At 37.4% G+C, this 21,238-nt stretch overlaps 1 protein-coding gene across 1 annotated transcript; it reads left to right on the plus strand.

Moving 5' to 3' along the window:
• The first annotated feature begins 921 nt into the window (after positions 1–921).
• On the plus strand, positions 922–16,267 carry LOC115423485 (polycomb protein suz12-B-like). The gene is made up of 16 exons (XM_030140321.1): positions 922–1,628; positions 2,792–2,838; positions 2,937–3,001; positions 4,985–5,053; positions 5,920–5,969; positions 6,052–6,137; positions 7,032–7,278; positions 7,971–8,073; positions 8,743–8,848; positions 9,323–9,497; positions 10,023–10,111; positions 11,320–11,463; positions 11,622–11,779; positions 11,953–12,151; positions 12,227–12,306; positions 12,974–16,267. The coding sequence occupies exons 1-16, from the start codon at positions 1,457–1,459 to the stop codon at positions 13,419–13,421; spliced, it is 2,238 nt and encodes a 745-aa protein (XP_029996181.1). The 5' UTR covers positions 922–1,456; the 3' UTR covers positions 13,422–16,267.
• The last annotated feature ends 4,971 nt before the right edge of the window (positions 16,268–21,238 follow it).

The raw sequence follows: 21,238 nt of genomic DNA on the forward strand, positions 1-21,238 counted from the left end.
CTTGAAAAATAGTTTACATTGGGATTTAAAAACAAAAAAAATCTGAATAAACATGAAAAATCCGGTAACGTTACAGCACAGAAATAAATGTTTTAAACAATATCTGAAATAAGATAACACTTCCATTGAGGGCTCTAATGCATGGTGATGGAGTTATTTTTGCAGCAGCTGAGAAACAGCAGAATGACATCAACTGAGAACATTATGTGCTGAGTTATTTTAGTCCTCATTATATCAGGGGTCAGTGGTCACAGTGTAAATTATATGCCCTTCTAGTCAACATTCATCAGGATTAGGACAGATTATTACCAGTCTGTTTCCTTTAAATGTTTGAACAATGTGAATGTTTTAATAGCTCAACAGAATACAGATCTACAGATTTTCCTATTAAACTACTAAATACACTGTTACAGTTATTGAATATTTTTAGTGAGATTAAAATATTCATGGTTTGAGAAGTTTCATCCTAGCCCCTCATGCTGCAGGCGGCAAAACGTTCCTCCTCTCTTTGCACCGCCTGCTTCCAGCCGGCTGAGAATTCAACCAATGAGAGCGTAGAGTTTCACAAACAAGCTCGGTGATTGGCTGTAGCTATTAGAAGGCGGGATCTTTCAACACAAATCACAGTGGAAACTTCCAGCGGAGACCAGTCAATTGACAGAACTGAGGGCAAGGAAAGCGGAAGTGATAGAATTTGCCTCCAAAATAAAAGTATACGCTTAATAAATATACAAATTTTGGGAAATTATGCGCCTTATTTGGATTGATTCACCCTTTAAATTAATTTTAAATGTCATAATTGGCTACTTATGTAACCTTCCATACTTTAAAAACATATATAATGATACAATTTTTCATGAAACAAATGTATTTGAAAAATGAAAGCAGGAAAACGTTTACGTAGTGTTGCCTCACTTTATAATACCGCTATCTGAACTTGCCAACAGGCGGTCGGCGACTAAAAACTGAATTGCGCGGAAATTATGGAGTCGAAACCCTCTAAAACGAGTAGTGTTTGTGTTTAGGTGTTTGTCGTTGGGTAGCACTTCATTTAATCGTCCTTAGAGGAGCCGGGGTGCTGAACAATGCTAGCCGGTTAGCCTGGAGTTGTTGCTAGCTGGCTAAGGAAGTTAGCCGGTTAGCTAGTCATCTGCGGCAGACAGCCTGCCGGAGGTTGATCGCTTGTTTCGCGCATTTCAAGCCTTCTCAGCGACCTCTAAGTATTAAAGTCTCACCTGAAGGAAAACCCCGTGGAGTGGCTTAATGTATGTCTAATATTAAACCCCGAAACTTCCATAATCTGCCTTTAAAATGAAGCTGTGTCTCCTGAGCGGTCCGATTTGTGTAAACGCTGCTCTTTTGTTTTGACAAAGGAAGCGGACCCGAGTTTGTTTTTTGTTGCTTTTTTCTTTAACACCAGTTCACAACTAGTAGTGGGACAGGTTATCTTTTGGCGATGGCGCCACATAAGCACAGCTCTTCGGCTGGAGGCCACCCGGTGGGTTTTAGTTCTGGAGGAAAAGCCAACGGGTTGTACCAGCCGTCCTCCACCGCGATGGCTGCAGCCAAGAAGCCCAACATGCAGCTCATTCAAGCCGACCACGAGTTGTTCCTGCAGGCCTTCGAGAGTGAGTTACTGCTGCCATCAAGTTTCACATAAGTGTTACAGCTGTAGCTAATCCATCACCCAGTGGTGGAGAAAGAAATCAGATCAGCTTTCAGTAAAAGTACTTTGGGGATCTTCCACCACAAGTTAAAGTTCACCAGTCAATAATTATTTAAATGTAAAAGCATGAAAAGTGTCATCTTTGGGCAGGAAAATTGTCCCTGTCAGTGTTTTACTATAGTGGACTCATTTTCCTGCTGCATTCATGTATGTGTTATAATTTCCTGCTGTACACATTTAAGCTTGGGTGAATTTGATTGGCTTTATAAACTATGTGTAGTTAAATGTACATCAGAACATCATATTCTATAAATTATCATATGTCCTTTGATAACCATATGTCTTTAAAAAGTCAATTTTTAACAATATAAAACAGCAAATCCAAGACTGTTTTGAAAGATTATTTAGTCTGTGTTAAATGACAAAGTATAGTTTGATTCAAACCACAAGTAAAATGTTCATTCTTCAGTTAATCACAAACATTGAGAGATAAGTGGTTTTCACAGCAAGGGAATATTATGAGAACCTGTAAACTGTAGCTGTCAGACAAAGAGGATAGATTAAAAAGTACAATATTTACCTTTGAGGTGTAGTGGAGGAAGAGGAGAAGGATAAGGCTGCACAGTTTAGAATTTTATATCCTGAAATACCACAAATTATAGTGTTCCTGTCATACACATTGTACAGTTTAGACTCTTTTCATCTCTCCTGTTGCATTCTTGTCATAGTTTACATAGTTTTGTATTATAACCTGTGTTGACTGCATGTGGAGGAAATGTTGCCACATTTTAGCCAAAGAATTTTAAAAGATATTCTTTCTCGTCACCTATTTTATTATTTGTAATCATTTTCCTTGTTTTAACCCCTTATTAACACATTGAGAAGTCCTAAAAATTAACATAGTTTGTAAAGTGGCAAGAATAGGGACAAATGCTTTACACACATTGTTTACATCTTCTTTTGTGGGACTTAAGGTCAAGAGTAAATGAGGCAACTACATATGAGACATTTTCATGGGATTTAATGTTCTGTTCTGTTAAATTAACTTGTGACAAATTCTAATGTTCGCTGTTTCATCATGTATAAATAGTACAATGTTACTGAAGTAGCTCTGTTTACTCATAGAACCAACTCAGATCTACAGATTCCTTCGCACCAGGAATTTGATCGCAGTGAGTGTTGTCTTTACTTTCATGACAAAAATCTGTCCCATCTTAGCATGCCAAGTCGAGGTGTAACACTTGTTTTGTGTCTCCCTGTCATTTTGCAGCCTATATTCTTGCACAGGACACTTACGTACATGTCCCACAGAAACTCAAGGAATAACGCCAAAAGGTAAAACTACCGCCGCTGCTCTCAGGATGCACAAAATTACATCTAGGCTTCTAATAAGTCATCTAAGTTTTTATCTTCCTGTGAAGAATGCAGGTTGAGTGTTTTGTCTCTGGAAAACAGGTCAACTGTTATCCTGAGGGAAAGTAAACCGACATGCCGGCTGCTATAGGCGGGGGCCGGTCGGATCAGTTAAAGCTGAGGCTGTGGAGACGTTTTCAGTTAGGCTGCTTTGCATACAGACACAGCAGAGAAAAGAGATCCTGCTGATACACGCGCTGCCATCGCTTGTGGTTTGGTCTTCTCTGAAAAGGTGTTAAAATGTGTAGCGTGTGTTTTAAAGCTGAAGCTGCATGAATGAAAGTTTTAGAGAACACCTCATAGGCTTACAGAAAATGGGTGAAAGTTGATAGTGAAGTATCAGACTTCCTTTGCATTTTTTTTATACAGGTTTTGGAAACTGCTGTGATATATAGCGACTTAAAAAGACTTGCAGACTGCTGTGCTTATTGGTTCATCAGCTGCTTACATGGTCCACATTTCACTTCTTGGCTGGTAGCAATGAGAATTTTTATTTATTAATCCTTTTATCAGCCATAAATATGCTTTTATTTGACTGAAACATGTTGTCAGTGTGTAAATGCATCTGTCGGAGGGAACTAAAATGAGAAGAAACAAAGAATAATCACCTTTTAGATTGTTTTAGAATTATCCAGTGATCGGGTCATAACACAACTTCTTTTACATGTTGATGATCAGTTAGTAAAACCAGTTCCTGTGAGTCATTTAACAGCAAATAAATCATAACAAGAGTGTCAGATGAGACCTCGTAAAAGTTCTGATTATCTCATCTCTACTTTTCCTGACTTGAACTTTTGTCCGACTGCTGTTTTTCGCCTTTAGAGTTTTTGGTTCATGACCGTTAAGTTTTTCCTGATTTGACATGGAAACTAGTGACGTGGCTCAGTTTCACTTTCTGCTTCAGTCAAATGAAGCACTGCTAATGTTGAACCAGACATGAACAGCAGTATGGAAATTATGAGTTTGGAATTTAGTGTTTTATAGTTTTCAGTCAGTTTGTGTTTCCTAAAATGAGAGCTGGGCAAAAAAAATGTTATCACGATCAAAATATTATTGTCAGTAATTATTATGAGGAATGTCAAGTCATTATTTCTTCGAGGTTTGCATCTGCATTTTAGTTTTGAGTGAAAGTTAAAGAAAACTGATGTATGTATGTGTGATTAAAAACACACCTGTAATCTTTGATTGTTTAGTTTTTATTCTGTTCATTTTCTTCCCTCTAATTAAATACTCATTTTTGTTGAATCTCATTACACTGATTATTTTTAGAACCAACAGTCTACAGTCTCAAAAAGCTTTAATTCTTTAAACCCCGAGGATACATGTTTGTAATCTAGAGGTATTTTATTCGGTTACAAATAAGATGAAGAAAATAAGACCGTCTTCATGTTTGAGGAGCTGAAAGAAGCAAATGTTTGGGTCTGAATTATTATTTGAACTATTAACAGATCATCAAAATAGTGAGATTTCACACACTATTCATCATTAGAGGAAAGCATAAGATCATAGTCTGCAAACCTATTTATTTTCTTGATTCTGTCCTCTGTAAATGTCAGAAAACACAGAAAAGTTATTTAAATGGTTACAACTAATGTGAATTCTGAAGACATCCATTAAATTGAATAAAAAAGGGGGAAAAAGGGAAAAAAAAACATGTATCATATTCCTGAAGCTGTGAATCATGCTCACTTTATTTAACACATATCAATTTTGGATTATTTTTGGTGTTTGTGATATATGACAGATGTAGATTATTTTTGCAACTAAAAGAATCTTTTATCCCTTCCATCCTGTTTCTAGAAGTGATTGATATTACTGGTTATTAGTCATTTATTTTGTCATTATTTTCCAAAATAGTCCAGCAAAGTGAGGAAGTTTCTCCCATTGCTTTTCTGTCATTTCTAGGAAAACCTCCAAGGTGGACAATCTGCTGTTCAAAGTGGAAAAGACGAGGGGCGAGCAGGACACTCAGAGGTGATTTTAAAGCTTTTTTTTTTTTAAATCTCGACCACAGATACAATAAGATGAAAACAACCGAGAGGATGAATAAGATATAAAAGACGCAACGAAGCGAACAAAGACAAAAATGATGTGAAATACAAAGAAGAGCAAAAGCACTTGTAAATGTAATGAGAATCTTTTCACATTTAAGAGTCAAGGTGTCGTGTTCTGTACAGGTCTTAGATGTAAAAATGGGTGAAAAATTTGCAACTGGTTTGAATGTTCTTGTTCAGTTTTTATCAGTATTTTTCCTCAGTCTCTTTCAAGTTTAGGAAAAAGTGGTATTATAATATTCCAACATGATTGAAATAAGATAAGATGGGAGATTTTATTGTCATTGTATTTCCATACAGTGAAATTAGGGTGCACCTCTAACAAGATACTCTAAAAAAACATACATACATACAAAATACAACATGTATCATGCAACATATAATATACAAGACAATTTAGTAGTCAGTCAGTTAAAAATCTGAAAGAAAAACCAAACTAGCACATGTAGTTCATAAATTGAGCTTAACTGGCTTCTCTGTTTTTGTTTTTTTTTTAATCTAATTTCTCCATCTTTTCTTTCTTACCGTGGTAATAAATTTCATGTGATAGACGCTTTTCACAGCAGACATTTAGACTCGTTATGGGAAAAAAAGGAACAGATGTAATGGTTCAGGTCCTGGTATTTGATTTGTGCTGCTGGTTCAGTGGAATAGATTAGTTATTAACTTCAGTAATGTCGAGACAAACTGTAAAAATCTGATTTGTTAGGATGTATAAATAAACCTTTCATTATATTACCGCAGGATTTAAAGGTAAAGCTTCAAAACTGTTTCTTTTTCCTACAGCTTAGCCTCAAATCTGCAGCTCACCTTTACCGGCTTCTTTCACAAAGCAGGTGGGTTCATCCTCTTTTTTTAGTCGTATTTCACTGATTCATTTTTGCCTCCGTTAACTTGTTCTGATTCGTCTTGTTTCAGGGAAGCCGTCTCAGGACAGTGAGAACGAGCAGAACTCTGTTTCTTTGGAGGTCCTGCTGGTCAAAGTCTGCCACAAGAAGAGGAAGGTGAGTGATGGACATGTGGTAAATCGTATTCAGCATTAAACTAAAACCAGACTCTGCCTTGTAAATGAGGAGCAACATTTTCCAATGTCATTATAAATGCATCGACTATTGAGCTTCTTTTTGTGTCAGTGCCTTTAATCTGAAAATGTACGCGGTGGAGATACGGCAACAAATGAAAGCACGTTTTATATGTTTAACTAAAAATGATTCATTAATTGGTAAATAGCCATATGGATCTGTTAGGGACAAGGGTTAAAAAATAATGATTTTGGATAAAATGGAACCTTAGTTATATAAAACCACAACTACTGACTATTTTAGTAGTCGACTAGGTATCGCTTACTGTACCAACTGGTCATATTTTGAACTGCAAAAAAACAGTGGCTCTTGTTTGTATTTATTGTAGCAATAAAATACATTTTCTTTAACAAGAACATTTAGTGTACAATTAGAATGCATAAAAAAGTTTGTTAGACAGTATTGCAGCTGTAATAAAATACTTTCCTTTAACCAAAAGTGTATTTTGTGTTTTACAATTCCAGTGCCAAAGTTTGTTCAACAAACAACTGAATACTCAAGAATTTGAATCAGCAATAGAATGCAAATTTTTCCTGAAGCTAAAATTGCATGATATCACTAATGACCTGTTGACTACTAAATCAGCTGTCAACTATTTTTCAACTAGTCGACTAATAGTTTCTATAGTTATACTGGAAATTGTGACTTCAGCTCCATATGTTCTGAGTCAAAGTAAAGGATCAATGTTGTATTGTTTCAGGTGTGACTGTGTGATGAAAATGCTTCAGACCTTCAAAAAATATCGCCAACACTGGTTTTAGCTCCTCCTGGGTGGTTCTTTGATTGGCCATTAATGTTCTTCTGCTCCCTGTGCAGGATGTGAGTTGTCCGGTCAAGCAGGTCCCAACAGGGAAGAAGCAGGTTCCTCTGAACCCCGACACCAGCTCAGGAGGCCAGGCCAAGCCGGGCTCCTTCCCATCACTTCTTGTTCCCAGCAGCGAGTTCGAGCCCAGCAACTCCCACATGGTAAAGTCGTACTCGCTGCTGTTCCGAGTGTCGAGACCCGGGTTTCCACGAACTCAGATCAACGGCCTGGCCAATGGAGACTCTCACCATGGCAGAGGTCAGGAGAACTAAAACCTGCTATAAATGAATTTTTCTGATATTGGTTCCTTCTTTCCTTCTGTGTTTCTTTTTTAATTATGAAAACATTTAGTTGTTGGAGCTTCTTCAGGTGAAAATTTAGGACTTTAGACTATTATGTCTGTAATTTTGGATACTTTATAACAAAGAATCGGGGGGGGGGGGGGGGTGTAAATGTACTAGTTCTTATAATTAACTTATAATAAACTTTACGGATAATGATGTCTTGATTAGGGAAAAACTAATCACATAAACCTAATTTTACCAAACTTTCTTTGTTCACTCATGTTGTGTGCTTCATCAGTCTTGGGTGAGATTGTTTTTGTGTGTTATTTCGTAGACATACTGTTATAAATAGAAAGTAAGATAAGATTAGATATGCCTTTATTTGTCCCAAAAGGGGAAATTCCAGATTTACAACAGCAAAGCACAAAAGAGCAAAAGAAAGTGCAAAATTAAAAATAAAGTCAAATCAAAGAAGCTATATATACTATTTACAGCTGTGCACATTCTGATCATGCCTCAATAGAACTTAAGCTCATGTTAATGATCCTTTTTGTAACATCTTCTCTTGATATGTTGATATTGTCACCATACCTTCACTGATGAGGGTTTAAATAAAAGCATAAGCTGCTCCAGTGAGGTTTGAACACGTGTCCATGTCTCTTTCAGATTTCACAGAGGAAGCAGTGAACAGGAAGAGGAGGGGCTCCTCTGTGAGGGAGGAGGGAGAAACCACGTTTGTGGCTCAGATGACAGTTTTTGATAAAAACAGGTAAGAATGCAAGATAAACAATTCAACAGAGGTGGAAAAAACATTGAAATACTGAAAAGATATTGTAGTGAACTGCAGAAAAATGGTCTGTCAGAGTTGTACTTTTATATGTGATGTTTTTGATTCATTTTCCTGCTTTACATGTTTAAGGTTGAGCTCATTTGAATTATTTTTATAAACTCTTTGTTTAATCTACAGCGATGCATCATATTTTGTAAGATCATCATTTGTCCTGCTAGTGCCATGTATCTCTAAGAAGCCAACTTTTTATGAAGTTAGCAAAAAAGCCCTGTTTTCAGCTTAGTAATGATGCATTTTTCAGCAAATACAAGATGATGAGGAGGTTTAGTTCATTCAGTTAGTTCATTGGTTATAAAAGTCTCTATTTTCATCTGTCCATGCGACAAAACAAACCTGCAAATGGCAAACAATCAAGATCAGGTAAAATGTGTGGACACTAGGTTAAAATGTAGTAAATGTTATGAGACCCTTGGTTTCTTACCACAGGAAAGGGATGAAACACTAAAACAACTAAAGTTGTCAAATATCATGGAGTACAAAGCAGAACATTTGACTCAGAGATGTGGTGGAGTAGGAAATGTAAACTTAGATTCATATAATGTGGACGTACATGTAAATTCACCGTGAATGTGATCAAATGTTGTGCAGGCGTCTTCAGTTACTAGATGGTGAATACGAAGTGTCTATGCAAGAGATGGAAGAGTGTCCTGTCAGTAAGAAGAGGGCAACCTGGGAGACCATCCTGGACGGGAAGGTGTGTCTCAGATCCACGTTTATAGCTCTGCATGTGTCATACCAGATTCTGGTTAAGTTGTGGTAATGTAAGATTCAAGATTCAAAAGTTTATTTACCATTTGTGCATACATATACACACATAGGAACTCTTGTACGGTTGTTCAGGGAGTCAGATAAAAGATGCTAGAAAAAAACACATAATTATGTAAAAAAAAAAGTCCACAGACATCTATATATATAAATATATTTATAAAGTGCATAAAAACCAATAAAAGTGCATAAAAACCCACCCAGGGTACTACACAATGAAATAAACACACCACAAGGAGGAGGTAGTTGGTCTACAACAAGCTCATATATATATATATGTATACATACATACATACATACATACATACATACATACGTACATATATTCACTCATACACATACATGTACACATACATTATATGTGTATATATAAACAGTGTACATATATATGTTTTTTTTGCAGCGTCTGCCTCCTTTTGAGAGCTTCTCCCAGGGTCCAACCCTTCAGTTCACCCTGCGCTGGACAGGAGACTCCCCCGAACACTCAACGGCACCCGTCGCCAAACCTCTGGCCACGCGCAACTCTGAGACCAACCAGGACACCCGACCCGTCACCCTAAGAGCCACACCAGCACCAAGTAAGAAGGACGGGGTCTTATGTAGGACTGTGTCTAAAATAAGAAGCGACTGCAATGTGGTTTATTATTTACTCCAGTGTACAGCTAGTCAGTGTTAGTTTTCTTTATTATTATTATTATTATTATTGTTACTATAAATATCATTAGGAGCTCTGCTGTTATTAAATTACACACACATATATACATACTGTGCATATTATAATTAACAACTTTTATATAATTAGTTTTTTATTATTAGTTATTATTACTACTTTAGTTTTTGTTTCCACTAGTACTTTCTAATATGCAATTGCCTGTTTTTCACTACTATTTTTATAGTGATTGTTATTACTATTTTATTTCATTTTTGTCTTGTAATATTTCTTATATGTGTACATTCGGTGTTCAGCTGCTACCGGAACCTTAATTTCCAGAGGGCCCTGCTCAAGAGATTGATAAAGTTCTATCTAATCTAATTTAATCTAATCTAAACTAGAAAAGGTCATTTTGTGTGTTTACAGTGAGGTTGTCTGTGTTGTGTTGCAGCTGTTAAAGAATCCATCAACACTGACACACAGACCAGGAGAGAACACATCTTAGCCGAGCCTCGACAGAAACTCCGCATCTTCTACCAGGTGAGACTCAGGTTTTATCTGTACCTGCAGGGATTAACACTGATAGCGAATACATATCTGAATTTACAGCACATCACATTCTCCACACCATGTCAGCGCTGCACTGAAGTAGTCATTATTTATTTTAAACTTTATAATATGAATAATAGCAACAGTAAATTTATCCTGCATATTAAGGTGCAATTAAGTTAATTTTTGAGGTAAAGGCAGCATCTTTGTTGAAATAATTTGCATTGCACATTTTGGTATACGGGAAATAATTTTTATGGGGTGGTCTTGTTGACCGGAGAGCCATAAAAACAGGAATAAATGTTTTTAGTCACTACACACTGAAAAGTATTTACCATTTAGTCAAATAAGAACTGGGTTTCAGAAAATGAGTAGTATTTATTTGACTTCTGCAGCCTGACATTAACATTGTTCAGTTTGCTTTTTTGCTCCCATTTTCAGTATTTATGAGTTGGTATAACCACTGAAAGTGAATTCCTATTAATTATGTGAACTACAGTTTGTATCTCATATGCATTTATAATCAAATTTCTGACTCGATAAAGCATGAGGTGATGATTAAATATCTAATTTTACCAATGTTAAAAGGCATGGCTGAATAAACTCTCTGTCCCCTATTTAGCATGAAACCAAAGGGAACCTGTGTAATAAAATCTGCTAATTGCAAATGGTTCATATCTCTGTTATTTTTGCGTAGTCAATTTTCCACCAAAGGATGCAGGGTCTAAATGAAGTTATCGTGTTATAGTTTAACTGCAGATCATGAACATGTTCCTGGGACGTGCTTCAGATAATTTCAATCACACATGGAATGTACAGAAGCTTGTTTTCATCAGATAATGCCAGAGTATAGCACATTAACCAGATAATTTTAGTTACACACAACAATATTTTTGCACACGTATTTATGTTACTTCTTTTAATTATCATATTGATAATATTTGTCGAATACATACCTGTTTTAATGTGTATATTTAGAGCTTTATGTATATATAGGTGTGTATGTATGTTTTTGTGATACTGATCATTTCTTTCCCGCTAATTTTATTTTACTTGCGCGGAGCAACTGTAACACACAACAATTTCCCCTGGAATTCATGAAGTATTCTGATTAAACAGATGACTGGACCTCATGTCTGCTGCTGGGTATAGATTTAGTTCTGTTTGTGTTTCGACTCTGATCCCATTCTCCTTCTCAGTTTCAGTACAACAACAACACCCGGCAGCAGACGGAGGCGAGAGACGACCTGCACTGTCCCTGGTGCACCTTAAACTGCAGGAAGCTCTACAGTCTGCTCAAACACCTCAAACTGTCGCACTCCCGTTTCATCTTCAACTACGTGGTGAGACTTGATAAGACATCTCCACTTTTTAAATGGGTTGATTGTAAATGTTGAAACAGAGGCGGCTTTAGCAAAAAACATCAAACCAAAAAGCTCCTGTTTCCTCTGCAACGTCCATCTGTTAGTTTTATTTATGTGTTGATTGATTTCTCTGACAGCCTCACCCTAAAGGAGCGAAGATCGAGGTGTCCATCAACGAGTGTTATGATGGTTCGTATGCAGGAAACCCTCAGGACATCCACAGCCAGCCAGGGTTCGCCTTCAGCCGGAACGGCCCCGTCAAACGCACCGCCGTCACCCATGTCCTCGTCTGCAGGTGAAGTTTCACCCCTGGCAGCGTATAGGCCATGCCCCAGCAAATGCCATCTTTCTCTATGTATTTTTTAGCTCAAGTGCAAATAGGGGTCCGTAGTCATGATTTCAGACCAGGATGAGCTATAAGCTGCGGGACACAGAACTGACAAAAACTAAATAAACTCCTCTGTTCAGACCCAGGAGGACAAAGCCGAGTCTGTCGGAGTTCCTGGAGTCGGAGGATGGAGATCGGGAGCAGCCGAGGACGTACATCAGCGGACACAATCGGCTGTACTTCCACAGCGACTGCTGCATTCCGCTGCGACCGCAGGAGATGGAAGTGGACAGCGAGGACGAACGGGACCCCGACTGGCTCAAAGAGAAGACTGTCAAGGTATGTTCACAGACACAACGCATAAGTTTGACATTCACGTCGGCTTTTACTGAATGAAGAGCTTTGTCTTTTCAGCAAATTGAGGAGTTCACAGACGTCAATGAGGGTGAGAAGGAGATCATGAAGCTGTGGAACCTTCACATCATGAAGCGCGGGTCAGTGATGAGATCTAGTTTTTGACTTTTATACTGTCTCTCCTGGTTTTCCAATAAGATCTGCTTCACTTAGTCACTTAATTTACAAAGACATCATGCAGTTTCTGTCTGTTAATTCAGTCTGATGAATTTGTCCATAATAGTTTCTGGATATGACATTATCTCCTGAAATCAGTCGCCACAGTTACTGTTAAATCTGTGACAAACACAAGAAACTAAAGGAAACAAACTTTTAATGTGATAATTAGTTTTATGTGTGATAATGAGGTAATTAACCTGTTACCACCAGAAATACACTGTTGTATCTTAAAATAAAGAAGTAATTCACCTATTAGGAAGTGAAAACAAGCTTTTGAATTTGCAGATGATTAACCTGTAGCAAAAAAAACAGCTTTATCAACATTAAAATATTAATTAGAAAATGATCTTTCAGTATCATAGTTTGTTTTATTTTTAAATAATGAAGAAAATAAGTGTACACATGCTGAGGTAATGAAGTATTTAACCTGTTAAAACCAAGCTGTTGAATCTTGAAATAATAAACCAAGAGAAAAAAAAGCTTTGCAATCTTAAGATAATTAATTTTCCACAAGAAAACCAGCTCTATGTCAATATAATTTAAAAAATTAATGAGAAAATTATGTTTACTTGTCTGTCTTCATTGCAGCTTCATCGCGGATAACCAGATGAACGCCGCCTGTCTGGCATTTGCTGAACACCACGGTGCTCACATCGTCAAACACAACCTCTGCCGTAACTTCCTGCTGCACCTGATCAGCATGCACGACTTCAACCTGATCAGCACGCTCACCATCGACCAGGCCATGGCCCAACTCCGCCTCCTCCAGAACCAGACCAACAAAGACCGGGAGGATGAGGAGGACGAAGAAGAGGAGGAGGACTGGGAGACGGCAGTGGAGTCCCAGCCGGAGCTGGATCCTGATCATGACCCTGATCCATCTGAGTATAGATCCTGTAGTGACGAGACGAACATCGTGGAGAATGGAAACCACCAACACCAGCAGCAGCAGGACGAGGAGGAAGAGGAGGGTGGAGCCACTGGGACTGGAAGGATGAAGCAGAAACTCTCCACCCGTGGTTCAGTTCAGGTGTGAACTGACGAGCTGAACCACAAACACAGGTTACTGCAGGGATCTCGACAAAACAGGACGAACTTTAATCTGCAGGAGGGTTTTTTAAGAAACATTGAAACCAGAGACACTTTGTGAAGTCGTGAGTCGAACGGAAAACTTGAATCTTGATTATTTTCTCTCGACAGATTCTGTAGACGTAGACAAACAGAGGGGCGGCATCCTTTTCTTCTCTCTTGAAACTTCCTCTTAAATGTTTTTGAGGAGAACCGAGGAGAGAGCACAAAGCAGAGGTGAAACAGGGCACAAATTCAATGCTGTGAACTAAATGCTCACAATTTAGGCTTAAAATCTATTTTTCTGCAGATCCGCAAATGTGCCAGAGCTCCTCTCTGCCTGCAGGCCTCATCTCTTTTTCTTGCTGTTTTAAAAATTCAATAAAGCTACTGATGGTCTGGAAGTCACCTGGTTTTACAAGATGCCTCCAAACCCTGTGATAGTTGAGTTATTGCTCATTCACAGCCACACATGGACTGTATGTAAAGATGGATGAGGCGATGCGTTTTCGAAAGTCGAGTTGCAGGGAGGTGATTAGTTTTCATCTGACGGGCGAACCACTCTTACAGAAACTATAGTCCTGCATCTATTATGAATCCAGTTATGTTTAGATATTAATGTAACAGAGGTCGACTGAGAACACCACAGTCAGAGAACTAAACCATCTTTTTTTTATTTTAGAAGTTTTCCTGAAGTAATTATTTTTAGTTGCCACACTGACAAAAAGTGGAAAAGTAAGATTTCAGTTAATGTTTTAACAAAACCATTTTTAGGTTGAATTATAAGTTTATCGGAACAAGAAAAAGGAAGAAGGGCTAGAAAAGAGGTCGTTTCATGAAAGTATTTTAACAGCAAAAATTGGGCCTTAAAAAACCCATAAATGTAGCAAACTAAGTGTAATATTTTTGAGACATTCACAGTAATTCCTGTTATTTCCTGTCAAAGTCAACTGAGCATTTGTACATTCCAAATCCTGGATGATTTTAGGTTCAGACATTAAAAATACTTTGGTGTAAGCAACTAAAACCTTTCTCCAACTTTCTGCAAGTGCCTAAACTTAAGAATACTTAAATTGTACATCAGGTTAGAGAGAAAAAAACAATAGATTATGTACATTTACGTTCATGATCAGATTTACTGGAAACGTAAACTGTTTTTAGTAAATGGATTCTGGGCGAGTGGGTTCAGCGGAGTCTAGATGGAGATTTGTCTTTACAGCTGTCAATCACCTGCTCTCACATTAGAAGTGAAAATGAATCAACCATTCAGTTTAGAGATGCACCAACTGTGAAATTCTGGACCATGTTCTATTTATTTCTATTTATTTAGGGCCAGGGAACACAAATTAAACTGTAAATTTATCAAACATGTCTTCTCATTTGTGACACTAAACAAGACTGATGTGCGTCGTTGCATCTGTACAGAAATTACCCTCATGGATTGGATACATTTTTTGAGGGGGGGGCTTTCCATCCATCTTTATATACAGTGCAGTGTGTGATTCTTCGGAGCTCAAACGTCTTCTGCTGGTCTCAGATGTGAACCTGCAGTTCAGTGCTTTGTGCTCGCTCTGTAGTTCACTTCACCTTTAAAGTAAATCGCTGTCTTTTCCCTTGAGGAGTACAGATTGTGGTCATGGATCATATTTTACACGCTCCTGATTGGCTGATCTGTTCGGTGTTCAGATGTCAACGTATCTGATTAGATCTCTGATTCATCCAGTAGGTCTAGAATCAAATTTCTGGGTACCTGATCTAGTTGTAAAAGCTCAAATTTGTTCGCTTAAGGTCTTTAAGTGTCCAGTTTAGTCTCCAGTTGGATCACCAGGTCTCTTGTTGGTCTATCAAGTGTTCGATTAGACCTAGAATTTGCTTTCCAGCCTCGCCAGGCCTCTAGGTGTCTATTGTGGAGTTCCCCAGGTGTCTATCCTAGGTCCTCTTCAGTTTCCATCTACCTGAACTGTCACACTTTTTCCTTTTTAAGGCCTTTTCTGACCTGTTGTGACCAAAACCCAGATCAGAATCTATACACAATCATACAGGATGTTCCTCTTGAAGCTCCGCCTCCTTCTGATTCCACACCTTCAGACCAAATCCAAGTCCTCTGTTGTGTTTGAGATGAATGTTGTAGCTTTGTCCCTTTGAGGCTGAAGTTGGTGCTGCATCAACAGAGGACTTGATCCGTCGTCAGTATTTATGATCTGGTGCTGATTCATCCTTTACACTTATATACTTTTATAAGTATTTTAATGATTATGGTGATTATTTGGAGGTTGTTTTCTCGTTAAAGTGGGTATATTATTACAAAAAAAAAAAGACTAATCTGATTTTTTTTTTCTTTTTCTAATGGCCTTTTTCCACCACATAGCACTCACATGACTCTTGTTTTGGTCGAAGATTTAATCTTGTCGCAAATGTTCTATTAGCGCTTTTTTTTTTTTTTTTTTTTTTTTTTTTGCAGCAAATGGAGCTTAACAGAATGACACGATGCAATTTGTGCTTGTTAATTCAATCTGATGAATTTGTCCATAATAGTTTCTAGATGTGACATTTTCTCCTGAAATCAGTCACTACAGTTACTGTTAAATCTCTGATAAATACAAGTAACTAAACGAAACTTTTTTTTTTTTTTTTTTTTACCTAGTTTGTTTTATCTTTAAATGACAAAGAAATTAAGCTTAGATATGTTGCGATGATGAGGTAATTAACCTGTTAAAATCAGAAATAAGCTGTTGTAGCTTGACATAAGGAAATAATTCACCTATTAGGAAGAGAAAAACTGTCTTTTGAATTTTTAGATGATTAACCTGTAGCAAGAAAACCAACTTTATCAACATACACTGAGCAAAAATATACGCACCACGTGACTCTTGAACTTTTTAATAGCGGTAGGTGTTGCACAATATATTAAATCGTACACAGTTTATCCTGTTGATCAATGTGGTGCAGATTACTGTCTGTTAGAACATGATAGTGGCGTCTGGCATTCAGGGACATTCATGTGGACACGGTGGGGGCTGGTTGGAAGAAATCACAACTCCGTATCTCATGTGTCCACCATTGGCTTCCCATAGAGCAGGGGTGTCAAACTCATTTTAGTTCAGGGGCCACATTCAGCCCAATTTGATCTCAAGTGGGCCGGACCAGTCAAATAATAACAGTGAAAAAAGTAATATATTATGATTAGGTTTACATCTACAAAGTTTCCTTAAAAATCTGAGTAACATGAACAACTTGAATTGTCTTAAGAAAAACAAGTGCAATTTTAACAATATTATGCCTCAGTTTATCATTTTCACATGTGCATCACAATCGCACTAAACATTTAGTAACAGGCAGAATATTGGTAAAATTGCATTTACTGTTCTTAAGACATTTCCATTTGTTCATATTTGTTCAGGTTATTCACATTTTTTGTAAAAGTATAATTTGGTAATGTAAACGTTTTCATGTAATTTTACTTTTTACACCAAAAACACAGAAAATTTGGGGTTGTCATTATTTATAGGTTATTATGATAATATTTTACTGGTTCTGACTCACTTGAAATCTAATTATGTGGAACCTGAATTAAAATGATTTTGACATCATTGATTGTTAATATCAAAAGTGTAATTTTTACATTACACAAATTCATCCCGCGGGCTGAATTGGACCCTTTGGAGGGCCGGATTTGGCCCCTGGGCCTAATGTTTGACACCTGTGCCATAGAGCAACACATCGTCTTCTCATCAAGTTGACAATATTTATCAATTGTGGCCCGTAGAATGTTAGGGGCCTATGGGATATTATCCGGAATGGTGACATCTGAGGAAATTGACATTTTGAGTTGTCCTTTTATTTTCCCCAGTATAAGGAGGGCCTGAATACTGTTAATCCTGTTTGAGCAGCGTCTGGACGTGACATACCTGTGTTGTGGGTGGAAACACTAGAACACTGAGCAAGTACTCACTCATGGAGATAGACACAAAGTTTGTTTATAAGTCAAGAAAATTAACCATGATTTACAATTATAGGACATCATCAGCTCATTTTGGGTCTTGCGTCTTAAGTTACACAAATACTGTACATGGTGTGTTTATATTTTTGCTCAGTATAAAAATATTAATTAGAAAATGATCTTTAGTGTCTTGATGGGAAATAATCAACCCACTGTGATGAGAAAATAAGCTTCGAGATGATGAAATAATCACCTGTCATCAAGAGAAAATGAGCTTTATGTTATGAGTGAAAGTGTTTTTATCCACTGGACTCACCTTCAGAGGAGGCGGAGCTTGGATGAGTCCAGATGGCCACGCCCTTTTGGTTTTATGTTTTATTTTGCGTCTGCCGTCATGTACATACAGCTCAGATGTAGTTTGTAGTTCACAGACCAAAGGGGTTGAATTTGCTGCAGGTTTTCTATACTTTTTTTTTTCTTGTCCTTTTCTTGCTTTTCCTGTAATAGAATCTGGATTTTTTTTTTTTTCTGTCTTCATGATTTCTTTGAGTCCAGATGCTGCATTTTTGGTTGTTTTTGTCATTTCCACGGCTTCGTATTTAACGGATGAAATGCAGTAAGAGGCTCCGGTGCACACGTTCAGGAATCTGTTTGTCAGATGGGATTTATTTGTGATTTCTGCTCTTTTAAAGCTTTACATCAGTGAGTTTACCCAAAGCGGCGAGCAGAGCTGTGTTGGACGGTCCTGAATGAGGTGCAAAGCACTTTGAGTTTTCAATACAAAGCCTGAGGTGGATTTTACTGTTTGTTTTTTTTTTTTCTTCATTCACACGAGACCAGCAGCGTTTTGCACAAGACAGGAGCCATGTCACGAATTCAGCGTTTTCAACAATGATGTAAAATCAACCTTTGAGTTAAGTCAGAATGGTTTTCTATTAAAAGAACGATTTTGTACTGTTGTCGAACACACGTTGTCGTTATTTATTTAAAGTTAACGTTTGTATTTTTAGCTTGTTTCTCAGTTTTCACCTCAGCTCCTCCTTCATGCTTTGTGAATTGCTTCTGTCTCAATCTTTAAAGGGAAATTTCTCAGACCACAATTCCCATAGTTGTATAAATTTGCCCCAGGGGTTTTCAAGACCACAGGCCCGTTCTGGATCTAAACCCACTGTACTCAGACCAGTCTAATCTGGATCTGATCCTAAACTTGTTTTCTATTTGCAAAAAGTGACTTTTCAGTTTGGTTTCCAAAACCTGCAGATGTAAAACCACACTTGAATTTTCCCAGAAAGGTTTGAGATTCAAGTTTTTTTCTTTGTGAAAAGCCCAAAACTGGACAATAACAACTTCATTGAAATAAGATATAAATATAAATCACTTGTTTTTCCTCAGATTTTTGATGATCTGAAGGATGTAACACTTTTTGTATCCTGTTCCTCAAAATGGTCTATATGGAAGAGGATTAGGGCCACTGAAAAAAAAGGTCTAATATTTTATTTTTTTTATTATTATTGTTCTGAAAATTCTGAGATAAAAGTCAGAATTCTGAAAAAATAGACCTTTTTCTCAGAATTCTGACTTTGATCTCAGAATTCTGGCTTTTTTCTCAGAATAATAATAAATAAAAAAAAAACAATATTTACCTCCGCCAAGGAGGTTATGTTTTTGCCAGGGTTTGTTTGTCTGTTTGTTTGTTTGTCTGTCCGTTAGTGTGCAACATAACTCAAAAAGTTATGGACAAATTTGGATGAAATTTTCAGGGTTTGTTGGAAATGGGATAAGGAAGAAATGATTAAATTTTGGTGGTGATCGGGGGTGGGGGGGCCCACGGGGGGGCCCATTTCCAACAAACCCTGAAAATTTCATCAAAATCTTTCCATAACTTTTTGAGTTATGTTGCACACTAACAGACAGACAAACAAACAAACCCTGGCAAAAACATAACCACCTTGGCGTGGGGGGGGGCCCACAGGGGGGGCCACTGATCAGCCTTGGTGGAGGTCTGCGTTCTCCGAGTGCTTCTAGTAGACTTTTTTTTTTGCTTTTCCAGTGGCCCTAATCCTCTTCCCTAGGTCTGTCTGTTACCGATTCTTCTGTTTTGCTGAGATACTCATCTACCTGTACATATGAGTTTTCAGAAATTATTTCAGTGACCTAAACTGGAGTTTTCATATGGATAAAAGGCAGAAATGCATGAGAAAATCTCAGTTTTTCCACATACGGGACTATGTGTTTACATTGGCATGAGGCCGGTCACAGTAACACGACTCTGAAATAGTTTTATCTTGAGAAGAGATATTCATCAGGCTCTGAACTATGAAAAATGCAACGGTTTGGGGGTCAGAAAACTTCAGATGTTACCAGATACTGAACGATTACACTGGTCAACAACAAATTTATTAAGTGTTTTGAGCTGATTTAGGATAATTTTGGTGTGCTGAATCCAAAAATCACATTAATTTTGCTCAATCAGGTCAACTTTCTGAACTATGCTACATATTGGCTTTTTAACATTTTTGCTTACATTTATGGGCATTTTCACATATGATACAAAATTCTTTCATATTTCTTGCAATAAACGAGTTCTGAAGATTTTACTTTTGCCAATTTATGATTGTTTTTTTTAATATTACAGGTGAATGAAATGGCTTCGACTAGAAGATCTTGCAAAAATAAGCCTGACGTATTCTGCTACATCTGCAGTGAATACACCATTGTACCTAACAGGATCACGTCACAAGTTTCATAAAGTGTGCTTACCAATCTTATTTTGGTATTAATTATTATATTTTGTGAGAAGATCAAATTTTTCAAAATCAAATTAGCAAAAAAACCTGACCTGATTGAGAAAAACAGATGTCATTTTTGGATTTAGCGGTGCAAAATGGTCCTAATTCAGTTGAAAAAACCTAGACAACTTGCAAAAAAACATTTTTTTGTAACCCAGTGTTACTTACAATTACAGCAAAAACAGGTGTTGCATTTATATTTATGTTGAATGTAGTTGTGAAAATGTGAAAGACAGTTTTATTTCCATATCAGACCAGATGCAGGTGTAAAAGTGTGGAAAGATTCAAGATTTTTTATGGCAGGGGTATTCAAATCCGGTCCTCGAGGGCCGGTATCCTGCCTGTTTTAAATATGTCCCTCTTCCAGCACACCTGGTTCAATTAACGATCAACTCATCATCATGCTCTGCAGAGGCCTGATAATGATGTAATGGCTTCCAGGTGTGATGGAAGAGGGAAACATCTAAGACATGCAGGATACCGGCTTTGAATATCCTGATTTATGGAAATGCAAAAGCGAAAAAACATTAGACCAGACCCAGATCTAGAACCACTTGACTTATTTCTGTTCCAGGTAGATCCTTCAGGTTCTGTCGATTAGATGTGAGCAGATGCACCTGTGTTCCCACTACAGCTGAGGGTCATTGTCCTGAGTGGGTGTGGGTTTCAGGAGGCTGACACTCACTGTTCAGTTTGGTTGTGACTTCTGAGGAGTCAGCGTCTACATTTTCATCCCCATGTTGCCCTTAAAAGACAACAGCATTACATTTTGATTTTTTTTTTTTTTTTTACCCCATTCATTTGATTTCCATTTAGACTGTAGTTTTGTGGGTCTAATGACTTCTTTGTTTTTGCTTTTTAAATGTATTCTTCTAATAGATTTAGTGGGTGGTGATGGTTTCTACCCAAACCACCTTTTAAAACCCTTTCTGGTCCATATCTGTTTGGTGTTTTTTGTTACTTTTCACTAGTTCTGCCCCGAAACTTCACTTAGGTTACGTTCAGAAAGCAGGTCTTAATAAACCATAGAATAAAAGAAAGACATAAATCTAAAAG

This window comes from Sphaeramia orbicularis, chromosome 8 (genome assembly GCF_902148855.1).
Source record: "Sphaeramia orbicularis chromosome 8, fSphaOr1.1, whole genome shotgun sequence".
Taxonomy (NCBI): domain Eukaryota; kingdom Metazoa; phylum Chordata; class Actinopteri; order Kurtiformes; family Apogonidae; genus Sphaeramia; species Sphaeramia orbicularis.

Excerpts from the sequence above, each read along its gene's own strand:
- LOC115423485 (XM_030140321.1), top strand. The coding sequence starts at position 1,457 with ATGGCGCCACATAAGCACAGCTCTTCGGCTGGAGGCCACCCGGTGGGT. Across the intron at positions 7,279-7,970 it reads AGACTCTCACCATGGCAGAG|ATTTCACAGAGGAAGCAGTG; the intron begins GTCAGGAGAACT and ends TGTCTCTTTCAG. Across the intron at positions 11,780-11,952 it reads ACCCATGTCCTCGTCTGCAG|ACCCAGGAGGACAAAGCCGA; the intron begins GTGAAGTTTCAC and ends TCCTCTGTTCAG.